This window comes from Pyrus communis, chromosome 12 (assembly GCF_963583255.1).
Source record: "Pyrus communis chromosome 12, drPyrComm1.1, whole genome shotgun sequence".
Classification (NCBI taxonomy): Eukaryota; Viridiplantae; Streptophyta; class Magnoliopsida; order Rosales; family Rosaceae; genus Pyrus; species Pyrus communis.
In genome coordinates, this window is record NC_084814.1 from 12,891,820 (window position 1) to 12,909,050 (window position 17,231).

At 38.2% G+C, this 17,231-nt stretch overlaps 2 protein-coding genes and 1 long non-coding RNA gene across 3 annotated transcripts; 2 read left to right on the forward strand and 1 right to left on the reverse strand.

The window, feature by feature from the left end:
* The first annotated feature begins 6,120 nt into the window (after positions 1-6,120).
* On the forward strand, positions 6,121-6,766 carry LOC137710017 (blue copper protein 1b-like). Its single transcript, XM_068448982.1, has 2 exons — positions 6,121-6,283; positions 6,465-6,766. The coding sequence occupies exons 1-2, from the start codon at positions 6,121-6,123 to the stop codon at positions 6,764-6,766; spliced, it is 465 nt and encodes a 154-aa protein (XP_068305083.1).
* A 3,468-nt stretch (positions 6,767-10,234) lies between these two features.
* On the forward strand, positions 10,235-11,213 carry LOC137709819 (uncharacterized). The gene is made up of 2 exons (XR_011064935.1): positions 10,235-10,532; positions 10,698-11,213. It is a non-coding gene; the product is annotated as an uncharacterized lncRNA (long non-coding RNA).
* A 1,842-nt stretch (positions 11,214-13,055) lies between these two features.
* Positions 13,056-15,151, reverse strand: LOC137711113 (probable sugar phosphate/phosphate translocator At1g12500). Its single transcript, XM_068450320.1, has one exon. The coding sequence runs from the start codon at positions 14,834-14,836 to the stop codon at positions 13,754-13,756; it is 1,083 nt and encodes a 360-aa protein (XP_068306421.1). The 5' UTR covers positions 14,837-15,151; the 3' UTR covers positions 13,056-13,753.
* Between the last annotated feature and the right edge of the window lie 2,080 nt (positions 15,152-17,231).

Sequence of the window (17,231 nt, forward strand, 5' to 3'; positions counted from 1 at the left end):
CACATGATTAGGAATCATGAATAATGGTGACGTCGTTATTCTCAAGGTTGCTTCTATGGATAACATATAGATATCCATCTTGTTTAGGCCTACTACTCAGCCATTTATGAAATGAATTACAGAAGAGGTATCATCACTGATAACCAAGCTGATTGGCTCTAGTGCAAGTGGGAGATTGTTGGAAATGTGCCCTAAAACCAATCATATGATGATACTTTACGGACATTTCACAAAGTTAAACTAATGTAGTTTAAATGTAAAGGGCAAAGATTATTGTTTGAGCCGTCTCATATAAATGTTATATGCTTAAACGATAAGTCCAAGGAATATGTGATTGGAAGAATGCGATCTAAAGAAGTTAGATTCATGAGACCATTCTTTCGTTGACACATCCTAAACATTCCTGATCATAGGATTGTCAATTGGGCATTGACAGTCCGTTAAGATCAGTACGTGCTATGTCTTCTCTCAGGGAGAGTGACTAGTCTCGAGTCATTGGTGTGTGTGACATCAAGACAAGTACGTAGGTGCTCAATAGAGAATGAGTTCACTGAACACGATCAACGAAGAGTTCTCATATTCATGTCACATGAGAACTCATGGTTGGGATAATGCAAATTAGTCTTTTGACCTGAGGCATCACAGTTGTCTTGTGGTTAGGTCCTTAATCTTTGATTATGTCAAAGTCACTCCATCAGGAGGGTGTCCACGGCATCGTTGGGGTTAATCCACTTAGCCATGGAGGCAAGTGAATGCGCAACAAGGGATCTCTAACCTTCAAACTGTTTGAGGGAGAATACTCTATGATATGATTAAGAATCTTTGGCCAAAGTATGAATGAGATTTAGGAATGTGTTCCAAATCACATTCAAGGTAATCATATAAGCACAAGACTCACATTGGATAGTAGACATGAATAAACTATCAAACCAAACAATGTGGTCAAGAGTATTGTATTAGAGAAAGACCGCATTTGTAATCCTAAAACTGAATAGGTTCTCCACCTCTTCTGATTAGCTTGGGTAACCATGACATGCTGCTAGGCGTCAACCATGGTTTGTGGAAGCCCTAAAAGTGTATTATCACTAACGGGAGAATTGAAAGTAAGTTTCAATTCACAATCGATTAGAAAGAGTTTTAATCGCCCACTGCCTCGCTAAAAGGAACCTAATGGATCGTTCACCGAGTAAGGTAGAGTTTGAAGAAACAACGGAGATGAGTAAGAATAATTAAATGGTTTAATTATTTATCTAAGGCTAGGATTAATTAATATGTTAATTAATCAAACGAATAAGTTCGTTAAAGACCTCGGGTTAGTTTTGGGCCGCAAGGCCCAATGGGATTTGAATGTCAAGCCCATTAACTCAAGTTGTATGGCAACTTGAATAAGCAAAGGGCTTGAAAGCCCAATAAACCCTATAGGCCGGCCATGTTAAAAGAATAGGGCTTTTGGTCCATTAGGTCACTTATTTGAAGGGACTATATAAAGGACTTTATAGCCTAAAATTCATTAAGGGTTGTTTTTGGGGAAAGGATGAGAACACAAGCTCTCCTTTCTCTCTAAAATTTCGGCCACCTTGGAGGGATCATCTAGCAATCAAACTCCTCCAAGGTCACTCATTTCTTCTTCATTATGCCTTGGTGATGAATCATTAGAGGTTCTCAATTTTGGGAACTTTGGAGAAACCTTTTTCATCCATCCAAATCCATAGATCTAAGATGCAAGGAATGAAGGCCCTCTCTTTGGGTGATTATCCTTTGTTTAAATACAAAGAGGAATCTACAAAGGTATATATTTCAACTCACTTTGTTTTGAGTTGATTATTGGTTCACCATTTTACTAGGCTTTGAACATTCATGGGTAATGTTTTGTTTTTAAGTGCATGCTAGCATGATTCCGCCTTTAATTTGTTAATTGCATGCTAATGATGTTGCTTAAATGAACATGTCATCTTCCAAAATAATCCTTCAGAATTGCTTGTAACTAGGCCAGCAGTCTGAAAATTATCAAAATTATAAGAATATTTAATTTCAATTGCTTTACAAATAACATTAACAAACGTAGTGACAAGATTACCGCTCAACTAGATATATGTAACGGTTATGCACCAGCAGCACACTTTGCCTCATAAGACAGATGTCTCATTACGTGAACCATACTCATGAAAGGTGTCTGTGGATCTATTTGCTCTAACTGAGATAGGATGTACACAACATCTTCGAGCATATCATCTATGTCTGACTTTCGCAACGTTTTAGCACATAGTTGCTGGAAGAACGGAGACAAATATACATTTGTCTAAACAACCTCGTGGTCTAAGTATGGTCGAATACCAATTGGAAGGAGTCACTGCAGTAAGCCATGAAATTTGTGACTCTTAAAACCCAACAATGTCCCAGTGTCCATTTTAATGTGTCTTGATATATGGATAGCATACCCGTTAGGAAATTTCACACCCTGCAGCTAATTCAAGAAACCCTCCTTGCCGTCCAACTTGAAAGTATAATGAGTGTCCCTTTTCTTGTATTTACCATTGACTAATGTAGGCCACAAGTTGATCTTATCACCATTTCTTACATGCCAATACGAGTCTTCATAGTATTCTTCAGTTTTCCCTTGATAGGCAGAGTCATTCCTATTGTCGCAAATATTCTTCTCAATATGCATAGGATTAGCAATGTGTTTGAAGTTCAATTTGAACCAGTATTCCAAGTAAAAGAATATACTCATTTTGTCCAATTCAGCTGATCCACTAGTCTTGATCCTTCCCCAAATTAGAGAGTATTCAACTTGGACAATAGCTCATCCCCGAACAATTCTCTTGGTCTAGGTCGAAACTCTGTTTTCCAATCAAATGCTTCGGGGTTGCTACGCCAATCACGATCTATAGAAGCCTTCAGTGTCCCAAGTAGCACACCTTTCTAGCTTGCTAAAAGGACAAGTTGTTTTTGCCGCATGTTTGTCATGCCATATAACCTTTGGTGCTCTATCCCAACAACATACCATAAACTGGGAAATCATCAATTGTCCAAATAACTTTGGCTCGCAGAGTAATTTCCCCAATTGACTTGTCATACGTTTGTACACCATTTTTTCATAAATCTATTAACTCATCAATCAACGGTTGCAAATAAACATCAATGGAGTCATCAGGTGACCTGCGCACGGGTATTAAAAGATTCATGATCATAAATTCCTTCTTCATGCACCTACAAGAGGCAAATTATAAGGAAGAACGACCACAACCCAAGTGATGTGCTTATGAGAAAAATTCCTTAAATGTATTGAAGCTGTCAGAATCAAGTCCTAATTTGACATTTCTTGGCTCTGCAGAAAAAGTAGGATAAATTTTATCAAATATTTCCATGCTTTGCCATTTGCAAGATGACACAACACATCATCATCAATCAGTTCCTCCTTATGCCACTTCATATCATTTGTAGTGTGGGTCGACATGTGCAATCTCTTTAGTCTTGGCTTAAGTGGAAAATAATGTAGCACCTTGTTTGAAATCTTGTTCTTTTGATATCTCGACTCATTACACTTGAGACAAGTATCTAGCTTCTTGAATCCACTATAAAATAATACACAATTGTTTGTGCATGCATGGATCTTGTTATATCCCAACCCGAGATCTTTCATCATCTTCTTCGAGCCGGAATGATTTACTGGCAATCCATTTGGTTTCAGAAACATATGTTTAACAATCCCTATCAACATATCATAGTTCCGATTGATCATATTACACTCTACTTTCATGTGCACCAATTATACAATGGTTGTTGGGATGAAAAAATCTTTACATTAAGGGTACCATTCTTGCTGAGTTTCTTTCAACAATTTATCATACTTTTCGGGGTTTGTGGACGACGCTTCGTCCATATTGAGCGAAGCATTAGGGAAAGAATCATTCAATATGTCCATCACTTGGTTGTGATTAACATGGCAAGATGAAGGGGGTTCATGCCTAATTGTCCCACTGCCGGAAGATGTTGAAGCTATAATGGGCGATTCTCCATGATAAGTCCAATTGGGGCAAGTGTGTACCATCCCATTCATATACAAATGATATTAGACTTCGTCTAGTGTCATCTAAATACAATTGTTGCGTTTCACACATGGAAACCTAATGCAATTACGAGGACTCGCATAATTGCTTGTAAATTGAATAAACTTGTCGATCTCATCCACATATTGCTCGCAACTTCTATATTACAACTTTATCCACTATTTGTCATTGTGTATGTTTTCATAGAATTTATTTCTCATAATAGTTCGATGTACGCTTGATCGCCCTCTTATGCCTTCAGTAATGATCCTATTCCATTCGAAAGTCACTTTCTATGTTGTGATTTGCGATTCACACGACTATTTTTGATAGCAAAAAATGCAACGACATCTCCCTAGGCTTCCCTACGTACACGATGTAGGTATCAGAAACAAATATATAGTATGCACTTATAGTCTAATCGCACATCCAACAGACTCTTAAATTGGTCAAGGTTTTTTCGAATTTATTATACGAAGTTAATCAATAACACACAAACTCAAAATTTCACTTAACTCACAATTTCCTAGGCTAATGCTACAAAAATTAATTTCTCATAAGCAACATATATTTCAATAAGACATAAACTCAAATTTCACATGACTCACAATTTTCACATACATATATATCACAATTAAATAATTGAAACTTACTAATTTATAATTAAGAAACAGATAAATACCTTTCCTTTAATTCTTCCAATCCAATCACAAACCTACAACAATTAAAATTAATTAATTATACAATTAATTGGGAGAGAGAGAGATAGAAGAGAGGGTGTGAGTGAGAGAGACAAATTTTGCAGAGGAAGAGAAAGCAACAACGTTGGGGAAGAAAGAAGAACAGAAAGGAGAGGGGAGAAAGAAGAAGGCATGGACCTTTTTAATGGATAGGGGTTTGCTTGACAAACTATTTTGTCGAGCAAACATACAAAAGACGTCGAGCAAAATATTTGCTGGTGATTTTTTTTACATTGTGGACCTTTACCCAATAGCGTGTTTACACTTTACTCCACGAAATGTGCAATTAGGTAAAGGACCTCAAGTCAATGAACATATATTTCACCGGGCAAACCTTTACAAAATACAGGCCATTTTTTCCCTTCGGCCCAAATGTTTACCCAATGATTTTGTTCTTACCCTTCGAATTTCATCATGCAAAATTTTTGGGAAAACCCTAAATATTGACTAGCTTTGCCCAACCATTTGGAAGCTTCGTTGGGTAAAATCACTTAGTATAGTTCGCCAGATCCACGGTACCAAACAAGGTGGAGCTTTTAGTGGGATAAACCTTCAATGAACCCCAAAAATATTAAGGTGTGCCTGCTATTACAACAGCCAAAACAACTATAGACGACAAGGAAAGCTTAGCAGAGTATATCCACTGCTAACTGATTTTGGGTCTGTGAGAATCCCTAAGGGACATTTATTCGGGTCTGTGTTAAAGGCTCCATCTATGCCGGAGATGCAACAATTTTTGGGTTAGAAACCGAGATTTTACGATAATTTTTTGTCAGTTTGGGTGGTTGCTTGTCTTGGGTTTTCGGGTGGCTAGTTGTCAGTTTGGGTGGTTAAGTCTTACAATTGGTTTGTCATAATAATGTGGTTCAACTTCGCCTTTGGCGATAATCAAACCTAAGACCTCTCACTTATAAGTGAAGAAGAATACGAAACACCTTACAAATTTTGTTTTCACCAAACGGTCTAGAAATCCCAAATCCATAGGGCAGGCCACCTGATGCATCGAAGGTTCCTGGTCACACAAAGAATCCAATTTTTTGAAAATGTCTCCAACAAAAACAAACTTGATCTTCTAGAGGGTATGTGTCATTTGTTTATATATGTTGTACTTAACTATCAAATTCTTCTGAAGCATTCGGCAGGGCAATGCCGTCCGTAGGTAGAACCAATGCTTGACTGACTCTACGAACTTCCATTGATCTCAAGTCGATCTAGTTCCCTATAAATATTCAACCTTTCAATTTATTTGGGCAACCAAATCAATTGAGCTCATCCTCTCAACACAACCAACTTCACAGAGTAAACCTAAAAGTAACTCAATACTAGTTGTGATGATTTCTTCCTGGCTCTTCATAATCCTTACTGTTCTCGCAACTTTTGCGCCTTCGATTTTGGCCACAGATTATGTTGTTGGTGACGACAAAGGGTGGACAATTAATTTCGATTATCAAGCTTGGGCTCGGGGAAAGATGCTCTTTGTTGGCGACAACCTTGGTAAATTTATAAAACATAACCTAAGTATTATTACGGTGTTTGTAGTTTTAGCGAAGTTCAACTTTAGTCCATGTAGTTTCAATTGTTACGATTTAAGTCCATGTAGTTTAAATAATCGTCAGAATTCTTGTATATCATTTCATTACTCATCCATTATTTTGCGATCCTTGATCTTATGCAGTTTTTAACTATCCAAAAGGAGTTCAGAACGTGTACAAAGTGAATGGCACTGGCTTTCAAGAATGTTCAGCTCCATTAGACTCTGTGCCATTAACAAGTGGAAAGGATGTGATCAACCTTGCAACCTCCGGAAGAAAATGGTACATTTGCGGTGTTTCGCGGCATTGTTTAGATGCTGGCCAGAAGCTTGCTATAACTGTGTTTCCATCATCCTTTGCTCCTAGCCCTAGCCCCACCTCTGAAAATAGCGACCGGAAGTTTTCTGCTCCCAGCCCTAGTCCCACCTGGGGATACAGCAACTAGAAGTGTTAACTTGGAATAAAGACATGGGTATCTCACGATTAATACCGACATTTGTCGTGGGTAAACCCGATTATTAGTATCCTAGTCTTTTTACTAATTACATTGTTACTGAGTAGGTGATTTTTCCAATTATTAATGAGTTTTGCAATCTGTTTGTGATACTACAAACGATGAATGAATTGTTCTCCACAGTTTGTGTAATTTGCATCTTAACGAAAGTTGAAACACACTTCCTCTGATAAACTACTTGGACCAGTTCAATCTTCACTTTTGGCACGTAATACTAATTTGATTCACCTTTGAAGTGGGGAAAAATCTTAACGATCCATGGTTGTTTATCTCTTGTATCTATCTTCATCCGCAACTTTGGTCGCATAACGAGAGATAAAAAGATATACAACTGATTACAAGACAAATTTTTGGTTGGTTAAACCATCCAGGCTTCTATGAACCCCAAAAAGTTAAGGTAGACAAGACAACTAAACAATCAAGAACAGCCTAGCAAGCCATATATCCACTTGGGTCGATCGACACTATTCGAACCGAACAGGCCGATCCGGGCAGCAACAGTCTTTGGTTTTGACCAAAAAAAGTTAGACGGTTGAAAATCAAGAACAGTAATGAATTGGTTTGGTTACGGTTTCGAGCTTCTATAATCTGCCCTAAATTGAACCGGACCGACAAATTACGTATTTTTTATATTATTTTAGTTTACATATACAATCCTTTAATTCACTAATAACTATATAATGATATTGATTTTAAAAGCTGATCGATGTACTAAAAAAAAAAAAATTGTATATGTAATGTTTGATTGCATGAATGCGATCCCGCCCTTCATTAGCCGTTGTGTATGAGCTTCGCTACAGTTGAATTTTAAGATGCTTTGAGATGTATGAGAAAAATGCAGGAAAAATGCATGGTTTGCCCCTACTTCGAGTTCGCCGTGTAACTGATTTGAGGAACCTCCGGACCTCATCTTAGATTTACTTTTTGAAGGGGTGTGCTATCCACACACCCCTTTTTACTTCTCACGCACTCTTGTTAATTTATGTCTGTTGGTCTTCTTCAATTCATCTGATCCGATGACAGAAAACAGAAAAAGTGTGAAAGAAGTAAAAAGGGATATGTTATCAACACACCCGTTGTTTGAATAGCTTCACCAAAAACCAAGATAACACACCCCTTGTTTGAATAGCTTCACCAAAAACCAAATTGATCTTCCAAAAGAGTGGTGGTGTACCATTTGTTTTTTATGTTGCATTTAGCCTCTCAAATCAATTGGTACCGTTAGGCAGGTCATGCCGTCTGTTGACAGACCCAATGCTACAAAAAAAATTCATGGGAGACAAGTCGATCTACAACCCTATAAAATTGTCAGCTTCGCAACTCATTTGGATAATCAAATTTAGTTTACCTAACTTTACTTTTCAGCTTAACATCATCACATATTTGTTAAAAAAAACGTCATCACAAAAAAAAAAAAAAAAAAAAAAAAAAAAAAACTACCCCTTGTTGGTCCCAGGGGACAGAGGAGGCTAAGTTAGCCCAAAAATAGTTATTGGTTCAAGGACGCGGGGTGCCCCTGATTTTTTAAGGCAAGAAGGGGTGGAGAAAATGCCTCGAGCCAATGTTCTTGTACTAGGCGCTACGGCGCTGAAGTAACCCATGCCATACTCCTAGGAAAAGCTCGAACAACCTTCAACAAAAGGGTACTTGTACCTTAAACTAATACAGGTGGGTAGGTAGAGAATACCTGGGGGCGCGAGACGACTTTCTCTAAGGAACTCAGCAAACTAGCCTTGTAATTTCGGAAGAAGGGGTGCCCCCCACAAAGGGAGTCACAGTGACCAAGCCCCGACAACTATTTACCAAAAACGCAAGCCTTTAGAAAGTCGTAAGATCATGTATGGTGGTTGACGCCTACATGCCGGAAGGTCAAGGAAATTGTTGACCTATAAAAACCAATAATTAACGTACAAGATTAAGCAACTCAAATAGTCGATACAAACCCTGATAGCCTCTTCCCAGCTCTTCGTTATCCTTGCCATTCTATCAATCTTTACCCCTACAATTTTGACAAAATATTTTGTTGTCGGTGACGACCAAGGTTGGACCATTGATTTTGACTACCAAGCTTGGGCTCGGAGAGAGATGTTCTATGTTGGCGACAACCTTGTAAACCGAAAAACATTAAGCTCTTCTTTACACTAATGTGATACATTAAATTAGGCAGAAGTATGATTATGGTCCTTGTAGTTTATTTGAGCAATGTTAAACTTTAGTCCATATAATTTCAGTTGTTGCAATTTAGGTCCATGTATTATAGTAGTAACCAAAATTCAAGAATTAAAATGTCTCTGTGAGTCTTTCCGGCCTCTGAAATTGATAAATAACCATGATTTGCCACCAGTTGTCTCTCCTTTAAAAAAAAAAAAAAAAATTCAAGGATTAAAATCACGACAATTGATACTACGAGGAAACTAAACTTTGCAAAGACTAGAGGGATCAAAATCATTATTTGGCTTGGTGAAAATTTCTTATAGACTGCCATTTCGTTTATTTATAAATTGTGATGTTTGATCTTATGCAGTTTTTAAGTATCGAAAGGGAGCCAACAATGTGTACAAAGTGAATGGCACTGGGTTTCAACAATGTGCAGCCCCATTAGACAGTGTGCCAGTGCAAAAATAATATTCATACTATTTATTTATACCATCATTTGTAGCATCTCTCTAACAGAGATGAGACTTACATACGTTTGCGGACCTTACCTATAATAGAAATATGATACAAGTGATAGTATAAATAGATAAAAAGTGTAGCACTACTTGTGCCATTCATTAGTGCAAATGACGTGGTCACCCTTGCAACCCCAGGGAGAAAATGGTACATTTGTGGTGTTGGTCAGCTTTGTGCATCAAGGAAGCAGAAGCTTCTTATAACTGTGTTTCCATCGTCATTTGCTCCTAGCCCTAGCCCCACCTGGGGATACAGCAACTAGAGGTTTTAACTTGCAACCAAGATACGGGTGGCTCATGATCAATATCCAGGTTTTCGTGGGCTCATCGCGGTTTTACCATCGGATTAGTCTCGTAGTTTTTTTTGTTTTTCAATAACACTGTTTTTGAGCAACTGCTTATTTCTTTGAGTTTTGCAATCTCATTGTATGAAGGATAGAACTTGGAAGAATCAGCAGCACACCCTGCTGATTCTTCAGCAGCCAAGTCCCGTTCTTGTATGAATTGTTCTCCACATTTTGTATAATTTGCATCCTAAAGAAATGAAGGCACTTTCTTTCGAAAATACTACTATACCCTTAACCTCTAACCCTAAACCCTTTAGGCCCTGTTTTGGTGGACCAGGATGAGTTATTTTCAATTAAATTGGACTTGTAACCCAACCCATATTTGATGAGAAAATTGTAACATATACTGGATTGGCTACAAGTTTGAAATAGGAAAAATAGGAGAGGTTATGTAACCCATCCTCACATACGGGTTACAAGTCCCATCTCCGGATCTGTCTTCTTCCTCTATGCCCAAATTCTTGTTCTTCGTTGTGCGATCTTCTTCGGTTTGGTCTTCGATTTCTCTTCGGTTTGGCATTGTCTTCTTCTTCATTTCAGCGAGCTCATCTTTGATCTGGTCGTACAACGGGGATGGGATGTTGGGAGCAACGTCGCGCAATCGTCATAGCATCATCGGGCGTTGTTACAAGCATCTGATTTTGCAATCTTTATGCAATTTCCTCTTTTTTGTTCAAGGTAATTCTCTCTTCTCCCTCCTCTCTTCGAATTCGAAACATGGGTACTACGGTTTTTCTGAATCTAGGGTTGTAACGGAAAATTTGGTCCAGAGTTAGCCTTAAATTTGTTTGATTTTTATTTTGTATGCTCTTATAATTTTTCAATTCAATGTTGGTACAAAAGATGGTGCTTTAGAATTCTCTGGGGATTTCATGAATTGTTGGATGCCTCGTATGGTTTTTGTTAATGGAGAGTGAGAGTTGGCGTCAGAGAAGGTTGATTTGATCAGAGTAGGATTCTCTCCCGTCTTCTTTCCTCCCTCCTCTCACACTTTGTTTTTTGTCTTATTGTCTCTATATAAAAAATCAATATAAGATGTTGACGGGAGAGAATCCTTCTCCGATGTGATCTTCACAAAGAGCTCCTGCTGTATATGCCACAACATGAAGAACGCTTTTCTACAAGCACGACCGATACGCCAATGGGAGGGAAATAGAGTGGGCATTGAGAAATCTTGACTGCAATCCTGCTCTTCCTGCTGAAAGATGCACAAGCCATCTGTTTCAGCTAGCTAGTACCTATATATATTATCACACTGGAGGCTTAAGCTCGCTATGCTAATGTTTTGTTAGTTCTAGTAGTACATACAGAAAAGAATCCCAATACTATGCTTAAAGAAAATGTTGAGATTCAATTTTCCTTCTACTTTGTACGTAATTTAACTTCCCTAGCTACATTTTATACGTACGCATAAAATGCTTGAACTTGGTTATCCCAGATGTTTGAATTTTCAGAATTTAAACTTTGTTAAGGTTTGGATTTTAATTTGGCGGTTACATTTCAAAAATAGTACTTTTCTGGATAGCTATATGGATGTATCTTCATATGATTTTCTTATTATCAAATTTGAAGGTTGTTTATTTGTTTTGATTAATTATATGTGATATTGAATAAATTAAAATTTAAAAATAAAATAAAATTTTTAAGTCCAATCCAGTTATGTACCAAACAATGGACGGGGATTCAAAGCCTAACCAATTCATGCCAATTCAATCCTATCGTTAAGGCCCCATCTCATCTAGCCCACCGAACAGGTCCTTAGTGCTCTCTCACAAGCTTTATACTCCTCCTTAGATCAAAATATTCATCTCTTTACATTTGGCACATAATACTAATCCAACCCACCTCTAAATTTGAGAATATTCTTAGCTATACCCAGTTGCATATCCCCTTCGTGTCTATCTTTCATAACGTGACATTTGGTCATGTGATGAGCGATAGAATGCATTACAAATGGTTACAAGACATATTGTCAATTAAATTTCGCATAAACTACCAGCCTAGCAATGAAGCCTATAACATGCTATAGAGCAGCAAAAAGAACTAAAAACACCTTAAACTAGAACAATAAACTGAAGATACCAGCACCGGACAAGTAAGTTTCAACCACCAGATCCACCAACACCAAGTGCAAATAGATTGCTTGTCCTAATTTCTTACCTCCTTGATGCTGAAAGGCTGCCTGCTTCCAGAAAACGCCACATTATCAGACACCAAAGTCATGGGATAAAACATAAGCCACATGCTTAAAACCCTCAGAAGAATGAAGCAACTAGTCCATTTGCAGCAAATGGGAAGTTGCCAATTGGCAGTCATCTACACAAACATATTCCCAACCAGATGGGGTTTTTAGAGGGATGAACATTCCATGAACCCAGAGGAGTTAATGGAAGCCTGGAAGGACCAAGTTTAAGGTGTGGAAGCTATTAGGACAGACAGATAAGGCAGCCTAGCACGGCATATCCAATACCAACATCTCAAAGAGGAAAAATACGGAGTTTTTTTTTTTTTTTTTTTTTGGTTGAAATCCATGTTTGATTAGACAGCATTTGGGCTTTGAAAAGCTTATGTTGTTATGTCTTCACTACCCTTATGGTACTCCGAAGGCTAGAATACTCCGGACTTTATGTCAAAAATTCTATGCTTATGTTTTCAATCAAATATCTAACGGTTAAAAAGTTTGGAGTATCAGATACTCTAGAGGATCATAGAAAATCTTGCCTAACAGGAATTATTCACTTCTTAACCAAAACTTGTGGGTAACAACATGAAATCTTTATCGTGTTCTCATCTGGAGACTGTTCCTGGATTTCCATGAATTCAACTACTTGTTGATTTCAGTAAATCCAATCACTTGTTGACACATCTTCTTTAGTGAGAGAAAGATGATCCAAAGTCTAAAAAATCCTTCACCTGAGTAGCTATAAAGTCAAATAAGCAAGGCCAATCAGATGTTTTTCTCATCAAACAGTTTTCCTATTCCAATTGGTGTCCCTAATAAGCTCAATAATTTTGGAAAGAAAAATAATTATATCACAATCCTTCTAGGCTGATGGTGACTCTGATATCATCAGCAAAGCAATTATTGTAGCAATAATTTAGCAAAATTATGTTTTCATTCAACATAATTATCAAATCAGATGATACAATCAGAACCCTAGAAAACATAGTGCCACCGAATTAGATGTTGATACACTACAGGATTCAGAGGGGGGAGTTTCGAACCCAATATGCAGCGGTCGCAAGGCTAAGACCCTATAGTTCCACCTAATCATGATACTCAATAATCTAATATACACCCTGGAAAACACTCTTGTTTTTTCTAGTCCTGCAACACAAGCACTTCATTTTGTGCAGAATTGCTCCATTTAGACCGATAGTTCATACAGTTACATCAATGAAACACTGAAATCAAAACGAATAAGCTAAACATTCTTCCAAAAGAGAAATCAGCTAAAATTTCATATCAGTAGACGGGCAAAAGAAGAGAGAACATGTTTTACAATTTGGATTTGGAGGAGAAATTTTCCCTTCCCATCAAAATACTTGTATGTGCTCAATTCAAAATGCAGCATATCATATAAAGTTACACAAAAGGGTCAAGTAAAAGAGAAATACTTACATATTCCTCCCTATCACCAACAATTTAAAGCTCAAAAAAGCAGATATTTTTCCTCTTTTTCCCCACCATCCTATACATTCCAATCCCACTTCACATTTGATCCAAATCTTCCTCCTCTTTTCATTCCACAGATAAAAAAACAATAATAAAAACAAAATCAATTGAGTAAGAAAGAAAAAAGTTGAACAAATTCGTACCCGAATTTCTGTGGCAGTCAAAATGAATGGTTCTTTTTCGGTTTTTGTGCTTTCAATTTCAATCTTTATGCTCGTCTCTGTCAATGGGTTGTAATTTTGGACCTTTTCTTTGCCTCACTGTAAAGCACCACCCCCATGATCGTCACCGCAAACCCCGTCATTCCCATAACCGTGACCGGGTTCCGGAATATCAACACCGAAACGACTGCCGCCACCGCCGCCTTGGCATTGCCGAGAACCTGCAGTGTGAGCGCGCTGGTGTGCTTGGTCACCAAGAAATTGGTCAGGTTAACCAAATAGGCCACCGTGGCGTTCCCCAGCAACAAGAAGACAATGAAGGGGTCGGTTCTCGCTTTCTCCACCGTCTCCGCCGCCACATTGCCCTCGATGTAGAGAGTGAAGGGGAGGAGGATGCAGGCCGCCATTGGCGCCATGTAGAGGAGCAAGTTCATGGAGTGGAGCTTCTCAGAATCCGAGGTGAGTAAAATCCCCTGCACCACCGATTTCAACGCCCGGCCGGCGGTGGAACCCACGCAGACCAAAAAACCGAACAGATGAAACAGCGGCTCGCTGTTGCTGGCCAACACGATTCCCAAAACAACGGGGAGGAGGGCACCGTAGACCTCGGCGGACTCCTTTTTACACGTGATGACGAACGCAAAGATGGCGGTGAAAAAGGGGGTGGTGGCGCCGATGGCCTGATTGAAGGAGACAGGGAGGTAGCGGAGGGAGGTGTTGCCACAAACGACGGAGAAGCAGAAGATGGCGGAGAGTGCGAGGATCTTGAAAAACTGGCGGCGGGAGAGGATGTGCTGACGTGGCACGATCTCGAGGAGGTGGATGGCGACGTAGCTGTAGGCGGCGCAGGAGATCATGTGGAGCATTGTGAGGAAGATCGGGTAGCGAAAGCCGTAGAAGCTGAGGAGGTACTTGTTGAGGAGGAGGACGCCGATGTTCGACAGGTACCAGGATGCAATAATCGCCGCCGTCGATATTGTCGGGGAGAGGAGGGATCCGACGGCGGAGGAGAACCCGTAGCTCGTCCCGTTGCGGACGTCGCCGGGGGGAGTGGCCGGAATGTCGACCACCTGGTCGGGGGACGTCGTGTCCTGCAGCCGCGGGTTGCTCATACGACGCGTCGTCCATGTCTGTGCCTCCACCATCGAGGGCAAAATGGGAATAAAATAATTCAAGCACCCCAACAGTTGGAACACTATCTCACTTTCTCTCTCAGATCTGAAAAATTGAGACGTGGGATGACGATTGAGGACTTGGGGGTTTTGGTACTTTTGGTCTGTGTGATCGGACGGTGGAGATTTAGATTTGGGAGGAGGGTGGGGTAGGAGATGTTGGATGAGGATGGGGGTGTATTTAAACTAAGATTCCTTGAAAAGCGAGGGGAGTTAGAGTGTCAGTGTTTATAGTTAGCTGTACTGTGATTTTCTGGTCGCGGGTGACTCTGCGGCTCGTGACGGAGGGTTTTAATTTTTGTTTTTGATTTTTGTTTGGCCTTAATTTTACATTAGTTAATAATAATGTGATTCAAATTTCTCTTTCATGGGAATCGAACCTAAAATCTCACTTGCAAGTAAAAATGAATACTACTATATCATAGTTTTAAATAGCCATCTAACGAAGATTTTAACTTTTTATCTATAAAAAAAATAAAAAATAAATTTTATCTTCAATGAGCCGGAAAATGGGGCTAAATCTACCAATGGCGCTAGCAACTTTCTTTCTTAGGTAACATAAAATCGGTCTACATCTAGCCCCAAAAAACAGTGGGTGCCACAAAAAAGTAACAACCCATATGAGGAAAATTCTATTAATCTCCCTCTACTTGCAAATACACTTATATTCTCCTTTTATTATTAGGATTGGTTTCTTTTGTAGTGAAATCTTTGCTGAGTGATTGGTTTTTATATTTATTGTTTGTTTTGGCTACAACAATTATTGGTAAATACCAAGAAGATATCTTCTAAATTAAGTTTGCTTATTTTCAACTACAACGGTTAATGACTAAATGGAATGCAAATTGTTAGTAGTTTGAATTGGAGAAGAATTAGTCAAACTATAGTACTTGTTTGTAGCACTATATTTTCTACAAATTTTTTCATATTCTCTTCACCATGTGAATGATTTCAAATTTTCTAAATGGTTTTAAGTTCAAATCTCATTGATGACGAGTTTAATGTCAATTTATTTCTTGACTATGGAGCTAGTGGTTGTATTAGATGTTTAAGTATTTAATATATTATTTGTTTATCAAAAAAAAAAAAAAAAAAAAGAAGTATAATTACTTTCTACTACTACAGTAAAGTGTCATGTGCACTAATGTTTTTCATGCATTTTGAGTTATAGTAAATCGATAAATAAAGGGAGCCTTACTTATAGAGACACAAACATATACCATATTTCACACAACTTCACAACCTTTTAAACATTACAATGAGAGACAAAAAACCCGAACATCATAAAACCAAGCCCAAACCAAAAAGAAATGGACTGTAATTTGGACTGAGCAAATTCCGACCCCTGCCCCTAGATTATAAAACGAACCATCTGCCATATTCAAAACCACGAACTGATGGTTTTTCATTCAACTTATCCAAAAAAAAAATCATTACGAAGCTCTCTCATTTTAAAAATCTTCCCAGAAAAACCCTAAAAATTTCATAGATTCCAATATGTTAAATGCTTTCAGTAAGTAATACATAGACTTCAGGTGAATTTGTAGAAGTTCAGTGACAACTCTGTTGCAAAAACATGGTACCTACTACTAAAAAATGTTCTTTTGCATAATCATTTTTAGATTTATAGTTTGTATTTGCAAAAAAACACTTTCGAATTCTGTGAAACGCAGTTTCGTATGCATGCATTATCATTTTCGCTTTTATAGTTCATGTGTAAAGTGATTCTTCAACTACATTTGGATATAAATGATTATGTGTCTACTTTTTGTGAGTAAAAGCATATATTATCCGTCTAGCTTTTGTCTGTAAAATTATTTTGAATATACATTTTAGTGTTTCCAAGATCTTTTTATGCCAAAGTGATTCTACACCTACTTGTTGTTTGTAAGTGATTCTGCACTTACCTGTTGTGTGTAAGTTGCTTCTGCACCTACCTGTCGTGTGTAAATTGATTCTGCTACTACTAGTTGTGTGTAAATTGATTCTACTACTATTTTTGTGTGTAAATTGATTATGCACATAAATACCATGTGTACTAAGTGATTCTACATCACCCGTGTGTGCTAAGTGATTTTGCATCTACCTTGTGTGTCAAATGATTTTGCATATACCTTGTGTGTCAAATGATTCTCTATCTACCTTGTGTGTTAAATGATTCTACATCTACCATCTATATTAAATGATTCTGAATCTACATATTGGATAGTCAGTTTGTCATTCAACGACTTCATAGTTTTGATTAATAATTACCAATTACCGTTCCATTTTTCTTATGAAGATGCCGCTACAAGAGAAACATTAAGCAACGAAAAAGAAAGCGTCTCAAAAACCTCCTGCTATAAAGCGTCGGACAATTGATGATAGC

What these genes read in the sequence shown, in the direction of transcription:
- LOC137710017 (XM_068448982.1), top strand. Translation starts at nt 6,121, where the DNA reads ATGATTTCTTCCTGGCTCTTCATAATCCTTACTGTTCTCGCAACTTTT. An exon ending in CTTTGTTGGCGACAACCTTG is followed by an intron (nt 6,284 to 6,464) that starts GTAAATTTATAA and finishes GATCTTATGCAG; the next exon opens with TTTTTAACTATCCAAAAGGA.
- LOC137711113 (XM_068450320.1), bottom strand. Translation starts at nt 14,836, where the DNA reads ATGGTGGAGGCACAGACATGGACGACGCGTCGTATGAGCAACCCGCGG.